Genomic DNA, 22,569 nt, shown 5'->3' with positions numbered 1-22,569 from the left:
TGACATGCCCAAATCTAACTGCCTGTAACTCAGGCCCTGACGCAAGGATATGCATATTCTTGTTACCATTTGAAAGGAAACACTTTGAAGTTTGTGGAAATGTGAATGGAATGGAGGAGAATAAAGCACAATAGATCTGGTAAAATACGAAAGAAAAAAAAAACAACCTTTATTTATATTTTTTTTGTACCATCTTTGAAATGCAAGAGAAAAGTCCATAATGTATTATTCCAGCCCAGGTGTAATTTGGATTTTGGCCACTAGACAGCAGCAGTGTATGTGCAAAGTTTTAGACTGATCCAATGAACCATTGCATTTCTGTTAAAAATGTATCAAGACTGCCCAAATGTGCGTACTTTGTTTATTAAAAACTTTGCATGTTCAAAACTGTGCACTCTCCTCAAACAATAGCATGGTACTATTTCACTGTGATAGCTACTGTAAATTGGACGGTGCATTTAAATTAACAATCATTTAAGCTTTCTGTCCTGGTAAATTTTGTTACTTACAACCTCATGCTAATCGCATTAGCCTATGTTAGCTCAACCGTCCCGTGGAAGGGACACCGATCCCGAAGGGAGAACAGACCATGTCCAGACTTACTCGATGACCTCAAGTACTCATTAACTCTTGTCTTTAATGCTTTTTCGGGTTGCATCTCTCATGGACATTTAAAAAAATAACATTAGACTTGGGGATTACGGTCACGGACAGTGATATTCACAAACACTAATCGTCAGATGCCTGTGTTACGCCGAACGCACAGGAAAATGAACAGGTACAGTAGGCATAATAATTCTTAAATAAATCTACTGCTGGTCTTTATGGTCTGTTGCACATTTTTACATTGTATTCCATTTCCAGCCAGACTATTCAAGCCATCGACTCCCTGATGGATGATCTTTAGTGTGCAGTCTCTCTCTCTCTCTACAGCCAATTTCATTTGAATTATAATAAATTAATATATTTGTAGGGGTTGATGTATTTTTTGTTAGGTCAAATCTGGTCTGTGATATGGAGTTAAAATGTAAAACTTCAAAGAGTTCTTAAGCCTCAAATACATTGCAAGTTCACCCTTTTTTGCCATTAGGCTACACTTTACAATAGGACTCAACTCTGACAGCAGCATTTATCAGTAGTCTAAAATGTGGCACAAATTGGGGGATTTCACACACACCCAAGGGCGATCTATTACACTAACCTTGTGTAAATTAATGGAGGTGTGAATGTTCCAGTCAGTCGCTCTCCTATTGCACTAGAGTCCTGCATCAGGCAACAACAAAATCAGCTGGCGGGTGTTCTCAGAGTTGAGCGAGAACTTCGGTAAATACAATGGCGCAATTACACTTGACATGTGGACTGACGATTTTCAAAAAATGGGATACTTGTGCCTTACAGCCTATTACATAAATGATGAGTGGATGTTATCCAACACAGAGTGGGACAGTGCAGTTCAAAACTGCAGATAACGTAAGGCCAGCTATTGTGAAAGAATACTTATGGATCTTGTTGATTTCCTCTATCGCTTCAACAGGCCTACTGTCCACCTGGTAATTGTGTGGTTCCAAAAGGATAAAGCGTCTCTGTGGTTTCAGAGATGACATCCTTTTCCTGCACAGCAATGTGAAGAAATCTAGTTATGAATGGACTGTTCATTAGGTTATAATAATCCACGCCTTCTGGGAATGTTATAAAGTCCAAAAGTTATGGGTGGAGTTAGAAATTTGGCTTTCAGAAGTATTAAAATGGATATTGTCTGCATATTTCAAGACATGGCATATAAGGGTGCAGTGAGATACCCTATGGGTTGGATGATATTTTTCTCGTCAATAAGCTTGATGCAATATAGCCTACACAAATATATTCAATTGCCTAAATAAACTTGTATATTTCATAAATATGAAGTAGCTCAGGTCTCGAAAATATAGGCCACATTTCTCTCCCCCCCCCTCCCCTCGCTGGACTCCTTCACATTAGCAAAGAAGGACTATTAATCTTTCACACTGTGGTAAATAAAGCCAGCTTGTTATTTCGGTTTTTAGAGGGAGAAACCAAAAGCATAAATCAGCGTTCTAACTCCCCTTTGTGATTGCGTGATTCCGTCAGTGCGCCACACTACCACAAACAGTCACGACACGAGCTAAAAACTTTTAGTTGAGGAACCACTGTACCATTAACTCGCAGAAAGTAGGGGATGCTCATTAGCCAGTTTAAGCAAGACATCTCTAAATGACACTTAAAAGGGCTCATAAGCTTTGAACAGCTAATATACTTTCCAGTTAATTCAACATTAGTCGATGAATGATAGTTACAGCGCATTCAGAAAGTATTCAGACCCCTTGACTTATCCAATTTCTGTTACGTTACAGCCTTAATGTAAAATGTATTAAATACATTTTTTCCATCTGCACACAATACCCCGTAATTACAAAGCAAAAAGTTGTCCCAAATGTATATATATAAAAAAAAAAGTAAAACAAATGCTTTATTTAAATAAGTATCCAGACCTTTTGCTATGAGTGTCGAAATTGAGCTCAGGTGCATCCTGTTTCCACTGATTATCCTTGAGATGTTTCTAAAACTTGGAGTCCACCTGTGGAAAATTCAATTGATTGGACATGATTTGGAAAGGCACACACTTGTCTATATAAGGTCCCACAGTTGACAGTGCATGTCAGAGCAAAAACCAAGCCACGAGGTCAAAGGAATTGTCTGTAGTGCTCCGAGACAGGATTGTGTCAAAACACAGATCTGAGGAAGGGTCCCAAAAAATGTCTGCAGCATTGAAGGTCCCAAAGAACACAGTGGCCTCCATCATTCTAAAAAGGAAGCAGTTCAGAACCACCAAGACTCTTCCTAGAGCTGAGTAAAAAGGCACTTGGCAAACTGCAAGCAGGCTGTCAAAAGGCACCTAAAGACTCAGACCATGAGAAACAAGATTGTCTGGTCTGATGAAACCAAGATTGAACTCTTTGGCCTAAATGCCAAGCGTCACATCTGGAGGAAACCTGGCACAATCTCTACGATGAACCTCCGCCCCCTCAGACAGAAAATAGCTGTGCAGCAACACTCCCCATCCAACCTGACAGAGCTTGAGAGGATCTGCAGAGAAGAATGGGAGAACCTCCCCAAATACAGGTGTGCCAAACTTGCAGCATCATACCCAAGAAGACTCGAGGCTGTAATCGCTGCCAAAGGTGCTTCAACAAAGTACTGAATAAAGGGTCTGAATGCTATTTTAAATGTAGTTTTACATTTTTAATACATTCACAAAAATGTCTACAAAAAACTGTTTGTGCTTTGTCATTGTGGGGTAGTGTGTAGATTAAATAGTTTTTTCCCCCTAATCAATGCATTTTAGAACAAGGCTTTAACGTAACAAAATGTGGAAAAAGTCAACGTGTCTGAATACTTTCAATACACTATGTTATCACATCAATCCCTCATTCACCCTAGACAAAGCGTTTGATGGTTTTAACTTGTGCTAACATTATCACTGTTGTTTTTCTCCTAGATAAAAACATTGGCCTCTGCTGAAGACTTCTTTATCCCTGAGCATGAACCTGGTTGAAACATATGGGCAGGTTTGACAACTGACCAACAATTCAAAGTGACTTGAATGTTACGGTTCAATACATGCACCACCTCTGATGTAGCTCCCTCAGGAGCCCGACTAATTACTTGGTTTATCAACGATAAAAAAAGTTTGGTCGCACACAGCATACGCCTGACCTGACTGAGTGTGTTACAGCTGCCCAAGTGAGGTGGTGCACATAGACACCATGCAGTGGAGGAGGCGCCACTGCTACACACACGTCGCTGGCCTACTGTCTCTCCTCTCGCTCCTGATCATCCTGGGCCATCAAGACTGGCTGCCAGGCCTCAGGGGGCCAACATGGCAGAGGGAGCACCCAGTGGCTTACACCGAAAGAGGACTACACTCTACCAAAGAAAAAGGGAATCACAGCTCATCACAGATTCTATGGAGGGAAGCACTGGTTCCCCCTGCGCCTCCGGAAAGAAATGCCAACCTCAGTTCCCCTCAGGACTCCTTTCCACAGGGGGTTACAGTGGCGGCTAATGCTAGCTTGAGTGGAGAAGTCGGGCTAAGGGGCCTGCTGACCTCAGAGCCATACCCTTACATCATCAACGAGCCCGACAAGTGCCGGGAGGGCAACCCAGAGCCCTTCCTGGTGCTGCTGATAGCCACGGAGGCCCAGCAGGTGGAGGCCAGGGAGACCATTCGGCAGACCTGGGGGAACGAGAGCATGGTCCCGGGCCTAGGCTTTGTTCGGCTCTTCCTGCTGGGCGTGAAGGAGGGCAGGGTGGGCCGCCTGCAGCAGAGCAGCCTGGAGGCCGAGAGCCGGAGGCACCGTGACATCATCCAGCAGGATTACATGGACACTTACAACAACCTGACTATCAAAACCCTGATGGGCATGCACTGGGTGTCCGCGCACTGCCCGGGCACCAACTATGTCATGAAGACAGACAGTGACATGTTTGTCAACACAGAGTATCTCGTGCACAAGCTACTCCGGCCAGAGATGCAGCCCAAACGGGACTACATTACGGGCTACCTGATGAGGGGCTATGCACCCAACAGGAACAAGAATAGCAAGTGGTACATGTCCCCCGAGCTGTACCCCAGCGAGGTGTACCCTACTTTCTGCTCAGGAACGGGCTATGTGTTCTCAGGGGACCTGGCTGGAAAGATCTACAGGGCCTCCCTGGGCATCCGCAGGCTGCATCTGGAGGACGTTTACGTGGGCATCTGCCTGGCCAAGCTGCGGATCGAACCCACGCCGCCACCTAATGAATTCCTGTTCAACCACTGGCGGGTGTCCTACTCCAGCTGCAAGTATAGCCACCTAATAACCTCCCACCAATTTCACCCCAACGAACTGCTCAAGTACTGGCACCACCTGCAGAGCAACAAGCACAACGCCTGTATCAACACGTCCAAAGACAAGGTGGACAGGTTTCGCCAAAGGAAACTGCAGGGGGTACAGCCTATTTGGTGATAGAGAGTTGAGTGTGATGTTAGGTCATTGCCTGTGCAGGAGTTACTGGGCAAGAGGTGACCGAGTCAAGCATGTTTTCGGACAAACTAATGCTTGAAGGCTGTATTTTTTTTATTTATTACATGAATTGATTGAAAGAATATATGCATTGGTGTACAGAGGAAGACATTACTTATGTGAAATGTGGATGCTGTTTATTATGAGGATACATCTTAGAGACTATTGGTGGACTGTCACTGTCTAGTATCCATTTTGTTCAACTTGAGTTTAAATACTTTTCCTTTTAAGGTTGAATTGAAGTAGCATAATAAAAAAAGTAAAAATATTTGTAAGTTTCAGCTAGAGATGTCTTTTTTTTGCATTGGATCCACACGTCGCACTTCTGCATCTGTGGTGAAAGTTGATAGAGCTAGAGCAGTTTTCGTCAGACAATGAGACATCCCAAAAATCGGTCTCCTCACAAAATCGCCCAGACAGTTATGGACTACAAACGTTTATAACCCCTCTATGGAAAGATGACTCACGAAAACGAGGGTGCTCTACGACCACCACAATTTGGGACTCGTCTGAAGTCGGTACAGCTGATCTGCCAACTTCTGTATGCAGCGTCCGAACAGTATGGGCTACACACTATTATGACCCCTCTGTCCCTCCAGGATTTAGCAACGTGTGATTTCTGCAGCCAAAAAAGCTTGACTTTGCGTAAACTTTTCTGAAATTCTGCAATACATTTTGCAATGTTTTTCCCCACATTCATTTCATATAAAGCAATAAAAGTCATGTGCTCAGTTTTAGGACGATATTGAGCAGAATACATAATAGAAAAACAATTAGAAACATCTAAAGTGCTCAATTTTGGTTATGTTCCTGAACAGTTCGTCATAATCCACTCACCTCTCCATCAACACAAGATGCATCCAACAGATTTAAAGCTGATCAATCTCTTTCTAATAAGTTATCACAATCAAGAACTTTGAAGAGTTTTTCTGAAAGGGTCATAAGGGAGATGAAAAATGTAAAAATAGAGAATTGTGGTTGATATTTACTATTCCATTTATTAAAAAAAAAAATCCAGAAAGATTGTGCTTTTGTGATCAGTATTACGTTTTAGAGAGTTTAAAACAGCAAAGCTGACAAATTGCACTCAGTGCTTTGAGCAGCGCTCTCCATAGACAGACTGGGGAGAGCAGAGTGCCGACTCCCCTACTAAAGCCAAGGTTAGTGGAGTAAAAGTTTGAGTAAAACACCACTGACCTTGATTCTTTCAGCGCTTGCCAGTCTTTCCTGCTACCACTTCAGTCATAGTGATCTGCCGCTGCGGGAACTGTTCTGACATTCTCATATGTTTTTCTGATTCGAAGTGACTTGATTGTCGACATTCTCTAGTTTCCAAAAACATTTGGAAATTGTTTTGCACGGTCGTCAGCTGTTATTTTTGTTGGCAAATGACATTGATTTCTGTTCATTATACTGCCTGTCGGCCATCAACAATCACCCATTTTTGCACGCGAATATGCTGACAGGCCAGGGAGGAGAGATTATTTTTTTAATGTACCTGTTGACGTGTGGTTGGATTGGGCCATTTGCCATGGTAACAGTCCAGTAAAATCGGTAAAAATGACGAACCCGCTTTTGATTGGACCCTTTAATGCGCTAAATGTGTGGATATTGGTCAAAATTGCTAACTACCGCATCATATGCGTTGATTTTGCATTGAATTATGCGATCACAGAATCCTGGAGGGACTGCCCTCTGTGGAAAGATGACTCTCACCGACACGAACATGTCGGTTGTTTTGCTCTAAGACGCCCATTTGGACACAAGACTCGTCTGAACGTCCCCTGGTACCAGTTGAAAAAAATGTATGGAAGTACACTGAACAAAATATAAAACGCCACATATTGTTCGTCCCATATTCATGAGCTGAAATAAAGAAAAAAAAAATACTAGGAATTTTCCATGTGGACAAAATGCTTGTTTCTCTCATTTTGAGTACTTCTGACTGCAATAAAGGCCTTTTGTGGGAAAGGCTCATTCGGATTGGCTGGGCCTGGCTCCCCAGTGGCTGGGCCTGACTTATCCTCTGCTGTAGAGTAGAAGTATACACATTTCTGCAAAGAATCCCCTACTAAAGGACACCAATAAGAAGAAATGTGCCTGGGCCAAGAAACACAAGCAACGGACATTAGACCAGTGTTAATCTGTCCTATCCAAATGTGAACATTTTGATTCCAACACTATGTCTTTGTCAGACGCAGAGTAGGAGAACGAATTCTCTCTGCATGTGTGGTTCCCACAGTGAAACATGGAGGTGGTATGATGGTGCTTTGCTGGTGACACTGTCAGTGATTTATTTAGAATTCCAAGGCCCACTTAAACAGCATTCTGCAGCGATACGCCATCCCATCTGGTTTGCTCTTTGTGGGACTAACATTACTTTTTCAATAGGACTATGACCCAACACACATCCAGGCTGAGTAAGGGCTATTTGACCAAGGAGGAGAGTGATGGAGTGCTGCATCAGATGACCTGGCCTCCACAATCACCCGACCTCACACCAATTGAGATGGTTTGGGATGAGTTGGACCGCAGAGTGAAGGAAAAGCAGCCAGCAAGTGCTCAACATATGTGGGAACGCCTTCAAGACTGTTGGAAAAGCATTCCAGGTGAAGCTGGTTGAGAGAATACAAAGCTGTCATCAAGGCAAAGGGTGGCTACTGTGAAGAATCTAAAATCTATTTTGATTTGTTGAACAATTTTTTTGGTTATACATGATTCCATATGTGTTATTTAATTTGTTTGATGTCTTCACTATTATTCTACATTGTAGAAAATAGTAAAAAGAAAAGAAAAACCATAGAATGAGTAGGTGTCCAAACTTTTTAAATGGTACTGTATATTTATAGAGACAGTTTACTGCCAAAAACAAGGGGTTAAATAAATAACACACACACAAAGTGTCCTGATTTTTCTCATACAGTGCATTTGGAAAGTATTCAAAACCCTTTCTTTTCCCCTCATTTTGTTAGGTTACAGCCTTACACTACATTTTTTAAATTGTTTTCCTCATTAATCTACACACAATACCCCATAATGACGAAGCGAACAGGTTTAGACATTTTTGGAAATGTATTCAAAATAAACAGAAATACCTTACATAAGTGTTCAGACCCTTTGCTATGAAACTCGAAATTGAGCGCCGCGCATCCTGTCTCCATTAATCATTCTTGAGATGTTTCTACAACTTGGACTCCACCTGTGGTAAATTCAATTGATTGGACATGATTTGGAAAGGTGCACACACATACAGGTCAATATAAGGTCCCATAGCTGACAGTGCAGTCCATTTGGCAAATCTGACCATAATTCTATCCTCCTGATTCCTGCTTACAAGCAAAAATTATAGCAGGAAGAACCAGTGACTCGGGCTATAGAAAAAGTAGTCAGATGAAGCAGATGCTAAACTACAGGACTGTTTTGCTAGCACAGACTGGAATACGCTCTGGGATTCTTCCGATGGCATTGAGGAGTACACCACATCAGTCACTGGCTTCATCAATAAGTGCATTGATGACGTCGTCTCCAAATTGACTTGATGACGTCGTCCCCAAGCCATGGATTACATGCACCATTCGCACTGAGCTAAAAGGGTAGAGCTGCCTCTTTCAAGGAGCAGGACTCTGACACGGAAGCTTATAAGAAATCCCACTATGCCCTCCAACAAACTATCAAACAGGCAAAGCGTCAATACAGGACCTAGATCGAATCGTACTACACCGGTTCCGACGCTCGTTGGATGTAGCAAGGCTTGAAAACTATTACAGACTATAAAGTGAAGCACAGCCGAGAGCTGCCCAGCGACACAAGCCTACCAGACGAGCTAAATAACTTCTATGCTCGCTTCGAGGCATGTAACAATGAAATATCAGCTGCTCTGGATGACTGATCACGCTCTCCGCAGCTGATATGAGTAAAACATTTAAACATGTCAACATTCACAAGGTCGCAGAGCCAGATGGATTACCAGGACGTGTATGCACTGACCAAATGGCAAGTGTCTTCACTGACATTTTCAACCTCTCCCTGTTTGAGTCTAATACCAACATGTTTCAAGCAGACCACCATAGTGTTCTTGGGCACAGGGACAAAGGCAAGCTGCCTAAATGACAACCAAACCGTAGCGCTCACATCTGTAGCAATGAAAAAATTTGAAAGGCTGGTCATGGCTCACAACACACCATTATCCCAGAAACCCTACACTCACTCCAATTTGCATTCCGCCAAAACAGATCCACAAATAATGCAATCTCTATTGCACTCCACACTGCCCTTTCACACCTGGACAAAAGGGACACCTATGTGAGAATGCTATTCATTGACTACAGCTCAGCGTTCAACACCATATTGCCCTCAAAGCCCATCACAAAGCTAAGGACCCTGGGAATTAACACCTCCCTCTGCAACTGGATCCTGGACTTCCTGACGAGCCCCCCCAGGTGGTAGGGGTAGGGATCAGCACATCCCTCACGCTGATCCTCAACACAGGGACCTCTCAGGGGTGCGTGCGCATTCCCCTCCTGAACCCCCTGTTCACGCATGACTGCACAGCCAGGCATGACACCAACACCATCATTAAGTTTGCCGATGACACAACAGTGGTAGGCCTGATCACCGACAACGACAAGACAGCCTATAGGGAGGTCGTCAGAGACCTGACCGTGTGGCACAAGGACAACCTCTCTCTCAACGTGATCAAAAAGGAGTTGATTGTGGACTACAGGAAAACGAGGACAGAGCACGGGGCATTCTCATCGAGGCTGTAGTGGAGCAGGTTGAGAGCTTCAAGTTCCTTGGCGTCCACATCAACAAACTAACCTGGTCCAAGCACACCAAGGCAGTCATGAAGAGGGCACGACTAAACCTATTCCCCCTCAGGAAAAGATTTGCCATGGGTACTCAGATCCTCATAAGGTTTTACAGCAGCACCATTGAGAGCATCCTGACGGGTTGCATCACTGCATGGTATGGCAACTGCTCGGCCTCCGGCCGCAAGGCACTACAGAGGGTAATGCGTAAGGCCCAGTAAATCACCGGGGCCAAACCCTATACCAGGCGGTGTCAGAGGAAGAACCTAAAAATTGTCACAGACTCCAGCCACCCGTGTCATAGACTGTTCTCTCTGCTACCGCACGGCAAGCGGTACCGGAGCACCAAGTCTAGGTCCAACAGGCTTCTAAACAGCTTCTACCCTCAAGCCATAAGACTCATGAACATCTAATCAAATGGCTACCCAGACTATATGCATTGACCCCACCCCCCTCTTCTACACTGCTGCTACTCTTATCATCTATGCAGTCACTTTGATAACTCTACCTACATGTACATATTACCTCGACACCGGTGCCCACGCACATGGACTCTGTACCGGTACCACCTGTATATAGCCCAGCTATTGTTATTTACAGCTGTTCTTTAATTATTTGTTATTCTTATCTTACTTTTTGGGGGGGGTCTTTTGTTAAATGCATTGTTCGTTAATGGCTTGTAAGTAAGCATTTCACTGTAAGGTTGTATTAGGCGCATGTGACAAATACAACTTGATGTCAGAGGAAAAACCAAGCCATGAGGTCGTAGGAACTGCCCATAGAGCTCCGAGACAGGATTGTGTCGAGGAACAGATCTGGGAAAGGGTACCAAAGCATTTATACAGCATTGAAGGTCTCCAAGAACATAGTGGCCTCCATTATTCTTAAAATGTAAGAAGTTTGGAACCACAAAGACTCTTCCTAAAGCTGTCCGCACAGCGAAACTGAGCAAATTGAGGGAGAAGGGCCTTGGTCAGGGAGGTGACCAAGAACCCGATGGTCACTGACAAAGCTCCTGAGTTCCTCTGGAAATGGGAGAAAGTTCCAGAAGGACAACAATCTCTGCAGCACTGAACCAAATCAGGCCTTTATGGTAGAGTGGCCAGATGGAAGCCACTCAGTAAAAGGCACACGACAGCCCTCTTGGAGTTTGTCAAAAGGCACCTAAAGGACTCTGACCATGAGAAATAAGATTCTCTGGTCTGATGAACCCAAGATTTGACTCTTTGGCCTGAATGCCAAGCGACACATCTGGAGGAAACCTGACACCCATCCTACGGTGAAGCATTGTGGCAGCATCATGCTGTGGGGATGTTTTTCCAGCAGCAGGGACTGGGAGACTAGTCAGGATCAAGGGAAAGAGGAACAGAGAAAAGTACAGAGATCCTTGATGAAAAACTGCTCCAGAGCACTCAACACCTCAAACTGGGGCAAAGGTTCAACTTCCAACAGGATAACAACCCTAAGCACACAGCCAAGACAACGCAGGAGTGGCTTCGGGACAAGTCTCTGAATGTCCTAGAGTGGTCCAGACAGAGTCCGGATTTGAACCCGATCAAACAACTCTGGAGAGACCTGAAAATAGCTGTGGAGCGACACTCCCCATCCAACCTGACAGAGCTTGAGAGGATCTGCAGAGAAGAATGGGAGAAACTCCCCAAATACAGGTGTGCCAAGCTTGTAGCGTCATACCCAAGAAGACTCGAGTCTGTAGTCGCTGCCAAAAGGTATTTAAACAAAGTACTGAGGTAAAGGGCCTGAATATTTTTATTTTTTGATAAATTAGCAACCATTTAAAAAAAAAACGTTTTGCTTAGTCATTATGGGATATTGAAAACAATTTAATCCATTTTAGAAAAATGCTGTAACGTAACAAAATGTGGAAAAAGTAAAGAGGTCTGACTACACTGTCTCTCTCAGATACAGGACAGACTTCAGAATAAACAGATTTTTAAAGATTTTTTTGGGGGGCTGTGTTGTTCGATGCATTTGTATGGGCTAATAGCAGTTAGGCCAAAAATATAAACAAACATTTAAAAAAATGTATACATCAAGGGGTCATAAAATTCAATCAAAATGCAAAATGATCCTCCGTATTACCTTCTTAAAAAATTCCAGATAGCTTAGTAGTAAAAAGTGTACAGTATCAAAAGGAACAATGAATCATTTCACAAGTACCAGTTGATCTACATGAATTATGAAGGGCAGGACATCTGCAAGAGAGAACGTGGGTGAAAGAGAAAAGCGATATGGGTGGTGCACTACAAACCATAAGTGGTAAAAGACATTTAATAAGGTTATACATATTTCTGCCATTTCCAGAGATGAAAATAATGAAACCTCCCTGGTCAGGGTTCAGCCCAATCTTGTTTTATACTGAAAGCACCCCACCCCTGACAATCAGCTAAGCAGAGATCCTAACTAAATACATTGAATAATTCTTATCAAAACAGGTGTCTACAGTACTGTGGTAGTCACTTCAAGGGTGTAGCCAACATTGATGTTAAATGTGTTTCTAGCTTACCATGTACTGTGCCAGTCAAAAGTTTGGACACACCTACTCATTGAAGGGTTCTCCTTTATTTTTACTACTTTCTACATTGCAGAACAATAGTGAAGACATCAAAACTATTAAATAACACATGGAATCATGTAGTAACCAAAATAAAGTGTTAGACAAATCAAAATATATTTAGATTCTTCAAAGTAGCCACCTTGATGACAGATTTGCACACTCTTGGCATTCTCTCAACCAGCTACACCTGGAATGCTTTTCCAACAGCCTTGAAGGAGTTCCCACATATGCAGAGCACTTGTTGGCTGTTTTTCCTTTACGCTGCAATTCCAACTCATTCCAAACTAATCTAAATCGGGTTGAGGTTGGGTGATTGTGGAGGCCAGGTCATCTGATGCAGCACTCCATCACTCTCCTTCTTGGTCAAATATCCTTTACACAGCCTGGAGGTGCGTTGGGTCATTGTCCTGTTTAAAAAAAAAATTATTGTCCCACTAAGCGCCAACCAGATGGGATGGCGTATCACTGCATAATGCTGTGGTAGCCATGCTGGTTAAGTGCGACTTGAATTCTAAATAACACAGTGTCACCAGCAAAGTACCACCACACATGCAGAGATCATCCGTTCACCTACTCTGCGTCTCACAACGACACAGCGGTTGGAACAAAAAATCTCAAATTTGGGCTCATCAGACCAAAGGACAGATTTCCACCGGTCTAATGTCCATTGCTCGTGTGTCTTAGTCCATGCAAGTCTCTTTTTATTGGTGTCCTTTAGTGGTTTCTTTGCTGCAATTTGACCATGAAGGCCTGATTCACGTAGTCTCCTCTGAACAGTTGATGTTGAGATGTGTCTGTGTTGAACTTATTTGGCTGCAATCATAGGCTGGTAACTAATTAACTTATCCTCTGCAGCAGAGGTAACTCTGGGTCTTCCTTTTCTGTGGCGGTCCTCATGAGAGCGAGTTTCATCATAGCGCTTGATGGTTTTTGCAACTGCACTTGAAGAAACTTTCAAAGTTCTTGGAATTTTCCAGATTGACACCTTTATGTCTTAAAGTAATGATGGACTGCCATTTCTCTTTGCTTATTTGAGCTGTTCTTGCCATAATATGGACTTGGTCTTTTACCAAATAGGGCTATCTTCTGCATACCACTCCTACCTTGTCACAACAACTGATTGGCTCAAACACATTAAGGAAAGAAATAACACAAATTAACTTTTAATTGAAATGCATTCCAGGTGACTACCTCATGGAGCTGGTTGACAGAATGCCAAGAGTGTGCAAAGCGGTCATAAAGGCAAAGGGTGGCTACTTTGAAGAATATAATATATTTTGATTTGTGTAACACTTTTTTGGTTACTACATGATTCCATGTGTATTATTTCATAGTTTTGATGATGTAGAACATAGTAAAAATAAAGAAAAACCCTGGAATGAGTAGGTGTCCAAACTTTTGACTGGCACTGTATAATATAGAAGAAACAGAACACTAACACACAACAAATCAGTTAACTATTAATTGATACATAGCTACAACTATATTGCGCATACCATAACAAATAACTGAAAACACAATGTAATAGAATGCACTGAAAATATATAGTGACTATGAAGTTCAGCCTTGACCGAAAAAAATGAAAGTTCAGCATAATTCCGTCACAAAGGAGATATGTGCATTCATCGTGAGTTCTCCTACGCATAAGACTCCACAAAGGATGCTTTGACTTTACAGTTCCTTCTTCAATCACGCAATTCAGAGTAATTGTATTCGGCTTTGTGAATTAACCGTCTTCAGAAGCGTTGATGAAAATGAAGCTTGGAAATGAACTAAAACAGCAGCAATGGCAAAGTATTATCAGTATTAACATTTCAGAATGATAGACATACTGCAGTGGTCTCATTGTAGTGTATGTGTGGATGAGGAAGACAAAGGCAGCTTGACCTTCCCAGGTTTGCCCATTTGCAGAGACGTCACCGAGTCATGACTCATTCCATGTACTCTGTGGTTCCCTACAATCAGTGCCTGGAGCCCAATCTCATTATAGACTGGGCAGCCTCTGGACACAGATCACAGGCCCCAAAGACCTGGAGGTGCAGTGAGCTAACAGTACACAACAATATACCTCAAGCTTTGGGTAATAAGTTAGTCACAGAAACCGATCAGAGGAACATGAACTCCCTTTTACAACAGTAGAGTAGGAACTGGACTTCCAACTGGTTTGCATCTGTTATTCTCCAAGGTATGTAATAGTTCAAACATCAAAAAAATATATAACGTTGATAAGAAGAATATGATCAATGTGAAGATATGCTTTTCGGTATGATTGTCAAAAAAAAGAAAAAAGGTAGGAGCGTGGATCAGAGAACCAGTCAGTATGTGGTGTTACCACCATTTGCCTAATACGGCATGACACCTCATCGATCAGGCTGTTGATTGTGCCCTGTGGAATGTTGTCCCACTCCTCTTCAATGGCTGAGCGAAGTTGCTGGATATTGGCGGGAACTGGAACACGTTGTCGTACACATATATCCAAAGCATCCCAAACATGCTCAATGGGTGACAGGTGTGGTGAGTATGCAGGCCATGGAAGAACTGACATTTCCAGCTTCCAGCTATTGTGTAAAGATCCTTGCGTTATCATACTGAAACACGAGGTGATGGTGGAGGATGAATGGCATGACAATGGGCCTCAAGATCTCATCACGGTATCTCTGTGCATTCAAATTGTCATTGATAAAATGGAATTGTGTTTGTTATCTTTAGTTTATGACTGCCCATACCATGGGGCACTCTGTTCACAACGTTGACATCAGCAAACCACTCGCCCACACCACGTCCGCCCGGTACAATTGAAACCGGGATTCATCTGTGAAGAGCATTTGCCCACTGAAGTCAGTTACGATGCCGAACTGCAGTCAGGTCAAGACTCAGATGAGGACGACAAGCATGCAGATGAGCTTCCCTGAGACGGTTTCTGACAGTTTGTGTAGAAACTCTTTGGTTGTGCAAACCCACAATTTCATCAGCTCTCTGGTAGGCTAGTCTCAGATGATCCCGCAGGTGTAGAAGCCGGATGTGGAGGTCCTGGGCTGGCGTGGTTACACGTGGTCTACAGTTGTGAGGCTGGTTGGACATACTGCCAAATTCTCTAAAACAACTTGAGACGAGGCACCTTATGGTAGATATTAACATTACATTTTCTGGCAACAACTCTCGTGGACATTCCTGCAGTCAGCATGCCAATTGCATGCACCCTGAACTTGAGACATCTGTGGCATTGTATTGTGTGACAAAACAGCACATTTTAGAGAGGCCTTCTATTGTCCCCAGCACAAGGTGCACCTGTGCAACGATCATTCTGTTTAATCAGCATCTTGATATGCCACACCTGTCAGGTGGATGGATTACCTTGCCAAAGGAGAAACGCTCACTAACAGGGATAAACAAAAGTGTGCACAAAATACAAGAGAAAGCTTTTTGTGCATATGGAACATTTCTGGGATTTCTTTTATTTCAGCTCATGAAACCAACACTTTACATGTTGCATTTATATTCTTGTTCAGTGTAAATTAAGCAAATTGCGTTCTCTCCAGCTCAGGGCTCCAGCTATTAGGGATGTAATGATTCACAGATATAAATTTGAACCTGGGACCGATGCATAAGGTACTAGTGCATCGGTCCATGGGACCATTTGAAAACCGAACCAAAACGTTACGAATTGCCGGTTTACTAAATGTTTTTTTTTACTCATTGTTTCATTCCAAAAATAACTCATCTGTTGTGGCTGAATTGACGAGTCCTCTCCTTCAGTTCAGTAGCCTATCATACTTTTACGCATGTAACTGCGTAGAACTATCTGATAAGTGTACAGTTTAAGACAGTTGCTCATGTCAACGAGAGATGGGCTTTATCCCTGTTCTAATAGGCTATTTGTGCATCTGCACAGCGCATTCAGCATTCAAATGCTTGTAAAAATGGCTTTCACACTGTCAAATCATAGGCTTTATAAGTTAAGTGACAACCAATGTAATTTGCTGGGTCATTGTTACCAAATGCGCTGTAGAGAATGGTGTTAAGAGTGGACAACCCACATCCAACTGCTGATTGGAGTTTTCAAACATTCAGAATTTACTTAGATTCAGGTTCACCATAATAAATAGTTTTGATAGTTTTGCTTTAAACAGTCAGGGTATTGTGATTTTTACAACAGGGTCTCTTCATCAAGGACATCATTTTTTAAAAGTTGCATACACATCGTCGCAATGGTCTAGGGGTGTAACGGTACACGTATTAGTACCGAAACGGTCAGTACAGCAACCTCTGTTTGACCCGCCTGCGAATGAATACATTAAAAAAATCCCCCCCCATAAATCTCTATATAGTGCCTTCGGAAAGTATCCCACTGACCTTTTCCACATTTTGTTACGTTACAGCCTTATCAAATGGATTTAAAAAAGAAATAATCCTCAGCAATCTACACAATACCCCAGTCACAAAGCGAAAACAGGTTAAATGTTTGCACATTTATTTACAAACAAAAATCCCTTATTTACGTAAGTATTCAGACCCTTTGCCATGAGACTTGAAATTGAGGTGCATCCTGTTTCCATTGATCATCTTTGAGATGTTTTGTCAGAGCCCTCAAACTCAACTCTGGACAGCGAAGCCAGTTCCACTGCTTGTTTTCAAAATCAGGTAGAACAGAAAACAAGCAGGATCCAGACCTCGTAGAGTAAGAGTTGAATACCCCTGGTGCAGAGAATCATTGTACCATCTAGACCACTGAAAGATCTTTTCAATAACCCAAAATGTGTAGTTTCAGCTGTTTGAAACTGGTGTACAAAACCAAGACTTTAAAACGGGAAGCATAGAAATGGCGCACTTAGAACAAATATACGGCTTCTTGACTTACTTTCAATGAGAATGACAGAACTATAACTGAAATGTGAATTTGGTCAGGTCACCCAAAAAGTTAGATATTGCATCTTTAATTGAGAAGGATATGACCAAGAGCCAACAGGTAGACTGCTACTTAATAGTCAATGGAGGTTAGGCTTGGGTGGTATACTGTATACCGGGCTATATGGAAAAGGCTCAAAGTTTTTTTCAATACCGTCAAAACTAATATTGTAGTTTTCCTATAAATGTTAATATTTGTAGCTACTTTAAGTTAACACCTGCAGTCAACTTGTAAAATACATTAGAGGATAACGCTTACCGTAGTTCCGGAGAACAGTTGAGCCAGTCACGTTTGTTTGTGAATAGCATAACGGGAGAAAGTGGGAGCTGGTGAGTCCATAGCGTTCTATATCTATCGGCAAGTCCAGCTCACTTGAGGTGATGAGGTTACACTTGTATGCAATTCACTACTAAATGTTTGCCATCAGATATCTTACAATGGCTTTCTGCCGTATTTGAGAAGTCCTACTACTAGAGTTTCTTCCCCATCCCCTCTGCTCCGTGTACACCTGCTGCTCTTCCTTCAGAAAAGCATGCATAACAACTTTGTTCATTTGCACAATTTCTCTCACTTATAAATGTCCACACTCACGAAAAATGACATTCGGTAGCTACTAGTTATGCTTGTATAGCTTTATGAGCTCGATTTGCCCGTCGTGGCAATTACGTTAGTTTTTCGCTCATTAGCATTTCGCTAACGGGGTCTATGTGACTTTGCTATTACGTGTGCCAACTGTGTTAGTATTCTGGTAGACGCCCCAAAAGAAGAAAGATGGTCTTACCGTTACAGATTTCAGGGTCATGCCGTGGTAGGTGCCCATGGTATCAATCTTGAATCCCTCCGTTTCTAAAAGGACACAACAAGTCAATCAATCAGTAATGCACGTTACTTTTCAGGTGGCTTGGGTAGGGCTGTGGCGGTCATGAAATTTTGTCAGCCAGTTGATTGTCAATAAAACAACTGCCGTTAATTAACAACACATTCAGCATCTCCTGGCTTCCACGCACAGCCTACAAGCCACTGATGCAGCCTTTGGAACATCTACATTTTAAAAAGTCAAAGAAATCCATGCAATATAGCCTACACCATCACAATAAATCAATTATTCATTTTAGACAGGTCTAAAGAAACATGTTAAGAAAATGTAGTCTATTTCAGAAGAAGAGAATACTTTGAGATGTCCTTATGTTAAGGCCTGGATCTGGCTATGACAAAGCTGTGAGCTACACTAGTTCATTTAGCAGACAAGATTTGCTTAGAATTCCACGGCATTATTTTATATTATAAAAGAACACAATTGAACATCGCTGAATAAAATAAACGATTTGAGGGATTGCGCACATGCGGCTATTCTGTGTTGAGCGGTTAACAAAGAAAAAGGTACTCCTATATGCTTACTTTAAATTAATTTATCTAACTTTTAGTTGTGATACAAAAGTTGGGCTATACAGTGCATTCGGAAAGTATTCAAAACCCTTGACTTTTTCCACATTTTGTTATGTTACAGCCTTATTCTAAAATTGATTAGATAATTCCCCCCCCCCTCGTCAATCTACACACAAAATACTGACAAAGCGAACACGGACATTTAATTCTATATATTTTTTGAAATACTTAAATGTATTTACATTTTAGTCATTTAGCAGACGCTCTTATCCAGAGCGACTTACAGTAGTGAATACATACATTTTCATTTTTTTTGTACTGGCCCCCCCGTGGGAATCGAACCCACAACCCTGGCGTTGCACACACCATGCTCTACCAACTGAGCCACCTTTTGCTGAGACTCTAAATTGAGCTCAGGTACATCCTGTTTCCATTGAATCAACCTTGAGATGTTTCTACAACTTCATTGGAGTCCACCTGTGGTAAATTCAATTGATTGGACATGATTTGGAAAGGCACACACACCTGTCTAAATAAGGTCCCACAATTGACAGTGCATGTCAGAGCAAAAACCAATAAACGTGTCATACGTGTCATTTCCAGTCACAACTTGCAGACTTGTTTACGTGCTGCTCTGCATTTTGTTGCCAACCTTACTTTGCTACCTGACAACTTTATGTTTTTTCCCTTTTAAATACCGTTTACATTTTTAGTTTTTCCCTCACTCAACTTTTTTTCATTAAACTTTTTCCACTCCGGACACTTTATTTGGACATGGTTCGTCAGGACTTCCAACAGCCAAAGCTAAGGAGTAACATTAACATGATGCCTTCTAACTGCAGTCGCTTACGGCGAGGATAGCTGTGCTGCAAGCCCAGCTTCAGACGCAATCATTAAGCAAGGGTAATTTCAGTGTAGGAAAGGATGAAACAGCGTCTGTGCCACCAGTAAGTACAGATGGTAACGTTAGTATAAATCCCCTCGCACGGTCCCCGCAGCCGGACAATTTTCTCATGGCTTCTGGTAGGAATGCGCAACTGGTGTCGCTCATTCAGCCAACAGAAACTTTCAACCGGTTCTCCCCATTAAGCAGCGAGTCGGAGTCAGAGGCTGAGCTTTCTCTGGTCTCTACTCCTCCCATTACGGGGTCTGAGACGCCAAAGGCTCCCACCATTAGCTCTGACAAATTGAAAACCCTAGTAATTGGCGACTCTATTACCCGCAGTATTAGACTTAAAGCGAATCATCCAGCGATCATACACTGTTTACCAGGGGGCAGGGCTACCAACGTTTAAGGCTAATCTGAAGATGGTGCTGACTAAAGCTAAAACTGGCGAGTGTAGAGAGTATAGGGATATTGTTATCCACGTCGGCACCAACGATGTTAGGATGAAACAGTCAGAGGTCACCAAGCGCAACATAGCTTCAGCGTGTAAATCAGCTAGAAAGATGTGTCGACATAGAGTAATTGTCTCTGGCCCCCTCCCAGTTAGGGGGAGTGATGAGCTCTACAGCAGAGTCAACTCAATCGCTGGTTGAAAACGGTTTTCTGCCCCTTCCAAAAGATAGAATTTGTAGATAATCAGCCCTCTTTCTGGGAGCCAGCCTGCCAGCTTAGTGGAGTCTGCCACTAGCACAGTCAGTGTAGTCAGCTCAGCTATCCCCATTGAGACCGTGTCTGTGCCACGACCTAGGATGGGCAAAACTAAACATGGCAGTGTTCGCCTTAGCAATCTCACTAGAATAAAGACCTCCATTCCTGCCATTATTGAAAGAGATCGTGATACCTCACATCTCAAAATAGGGCTACTTAATGTTAGATCCCTCACTTCAAAGGCCGTTATAGTCAAATAACTAATCATAATCTTGATGTGATTGGCCTGACTGAAACATGGCTTAAACCTGATGAATTTACTGTGTTAAATGAGGCCTCACCTCCTGGTCACACTAGTGACCATATCCCCCGCGCATCCCGCAAAGGCGGAGGTGTTGCTAACATTTACGATAGCAAATTTCTATTTTATTAAAAAAAATATGACGTTTTCGTGTTTTGAGCTTCTAGTCATGAAATCTATGCAGCCTACTCAATCACTTTTTATAGCTACTTTTTACAGGCCTCCTGGGCCACATACAGCGTTCCTCACTGAGTTCCTATCGGACCTTGTAGTCATAGCAGATAATATTCACATTTTTGGTGACTTTAATATTCACATGGAAAAGTCCAGACCCACTCCAAAAGGCATTCGGAGCCATCATCGACTAAGTGGGTTTTGTCCAACATGTCTCCGGACCTACTCACTGCCACAGTCATACTCTGAACCTAGTTTTGTCCAATAGAATAAATGTTGTGGAACTTAATGTTTTTTCCTCATAATCCTGGACAATCGGACCACCATTTTATTACGTTTGCAATCCAACAAATAATCTGCTCAGACCCCAACCAAGGAGCATCAAAAGTCGTGCTATAAATTCTCAGACAACCCAAAGATTCCTTGATGCCCTTCCAGACTCCCTCTGCCTACCCAAGGACGTCAGAGGACAAAAATCAGATAACCACCTAACTGAGGAACTCAACTTAACCTTGCGCAATACCCTAGATGCAGTTGCACCCCTAAAAACATTTGTCATAAGAAACTAGCTCCCTGGTATACAGAAAATACCCGAGCTCTGAAGCAAGGAGGAAAATAAGAACAATCTGAAATTTATTTTTGATACTCTCGCAAAGCTAACTAAAAAGCAGCATTCCCCAAGAGAGGATGGCTTTCACTTCAGCAGTAATAAATTCATGAACTTCTTTGAGGAAAAGATCATGATCATTAGAAAGCAAATTACGGACTCCTCTAAAATCTGTGTATTCCTCCAAAGCTCAGTTGTCCTGAGTCTGCACAACTCTGCCAGGACCTAGGATCAAGGGAGACACTCTTGACACAATGATGAAAATAATCATGGCCTCTAAACCTTCAAGCTGCATACTGGACCCTATTCTAACTAAACTACTGAAAGAGCTGCTTCCTGTGCTTGGCCCTCCTATGTTGAACATAATAAACGGCTCTATATCCACCGGATGTGTAACAAACTCACTAAAAGTGGCAGTAATAAAGCCTCTCTTGAAAAAGCCAAACCTTGACCCAGAAAATATAAAAAACTAAAATTGGCCTATATCGAATCTTCCATTCCTCTCAAAAATTTTAGAAAAAGCTGTTGCCCAGCAACTCACTGTCTTCCTGAAGACAAACAATGTATACGAAATGCTTCAGTCTGGTTTTAGACCCCATCATAGCACTGAGACTGCACTTGTGAAGGTGGTAAATGACCCTTTAATGGAGTCAGACCGAGGCTCTGCATCTGGACCATGCCTCAGGACTACCTGGCATGATGACTCCTTGTTGTCCCCAGTCCACCTGGCCGTGCTGCTACTCCAGTTTCAACTGTTCTGCCTGCGGCTATGGAACCCTGACCTGTTCACTGTGATTACTATTATTTGACTATGCTGCTCATTTATGAACATCTTGGCCATGTTCTGTTATAATCTCCACCCGGCACAGCCAGAAGAGGACTGGCCACCCCTCATAGCCTGGTTCCTCTCTAGGTTTCTTCCTAGGTTTTGGCCTTTCTATGGAGTTTTTCCTAGCCACCGTGCTTCTACACCTGCATTGCTTGCTGTTTGGGGTTTTAGGCTGGGTTTCTGTACAGCACTTTGATATATCAGCTGATGTAAGAAGGGCTATATAAATAAATTTGATTTGAAACCAATCCACGAGGTCGTAAATAAATTTGATACCAAGCCATGAGGTCGAAGCAAATTGTCCATAT

At 42.6% G+C, this 22,569-nt stretch overlaps 2 protein-coding genes across 5 annotated transcripts in view; one reads left to right on the top strand and one right to left on the bottom strand.

Moving 5' to 3' along the window:
- LOC106568735 (beta-1,3-galactosyltransferase 2) overlaps nucleotides 1-5,349 on the top strand; it is a 43,635-nt gene extending 38,286 nt beyond the window's left edge. For all 3 annotated transcript variants that reach the window (XM_014139330.2, XM_014139331.2, XM_014139328.2), the window contains exon 2: nucleotides 3,515-5,349. In XM_014139330.2, coding sequence (XP_013994805.2) covers nucleotides 3,783-5,024 — 1,242 coding nt within the window. In that variant the 5' untranslated portion in view covers nucleotides 3,515-3,782 and the 3' untranslated portion in view covers nucleotides 5,025-5,349. The remainder of the gene's footprint in view (nucleotides 1-3,514) is intronic.
- Nucleotides 1-22,569, bottom strand: part of LOC100196612 (cell division cycle 73, Paf1/RNA polymerase II complex component, homolog (S. cerevisiae)) — a 73,135-nt gene that overhangs the window by 37,573 nt on the left and 12,993 nt on the right. For both annotated transcript variants that reach the window (XM_014139087.2, NM_001141641.1), the window contains 1 exon segment: nucleotides 18,152-18,216. In XM_014139087.2, the coding sequence (XP_013994562.1) occupies nucleotides 18,152-18,216 (65 nt within the window).

The sequence above is a fragment of the Salmo salar genome, chromosome ssa14 (assembly GCF_905237065.1).
Source record: "Salmo salar chromosome ssa14, Ssal_v3.1, whole genome shotgun sequence".
Lineage (NCBI taxonomy): Eukaryota > Metazoa > Chordata > Actinopteri > Salmoniformes > Salmonidae > Salmo > Salmo salar.
Note: the sequence above shows the minus strand (reverse complement) of the source record. Positions and strands in the feature narration are given on the sequence as shown.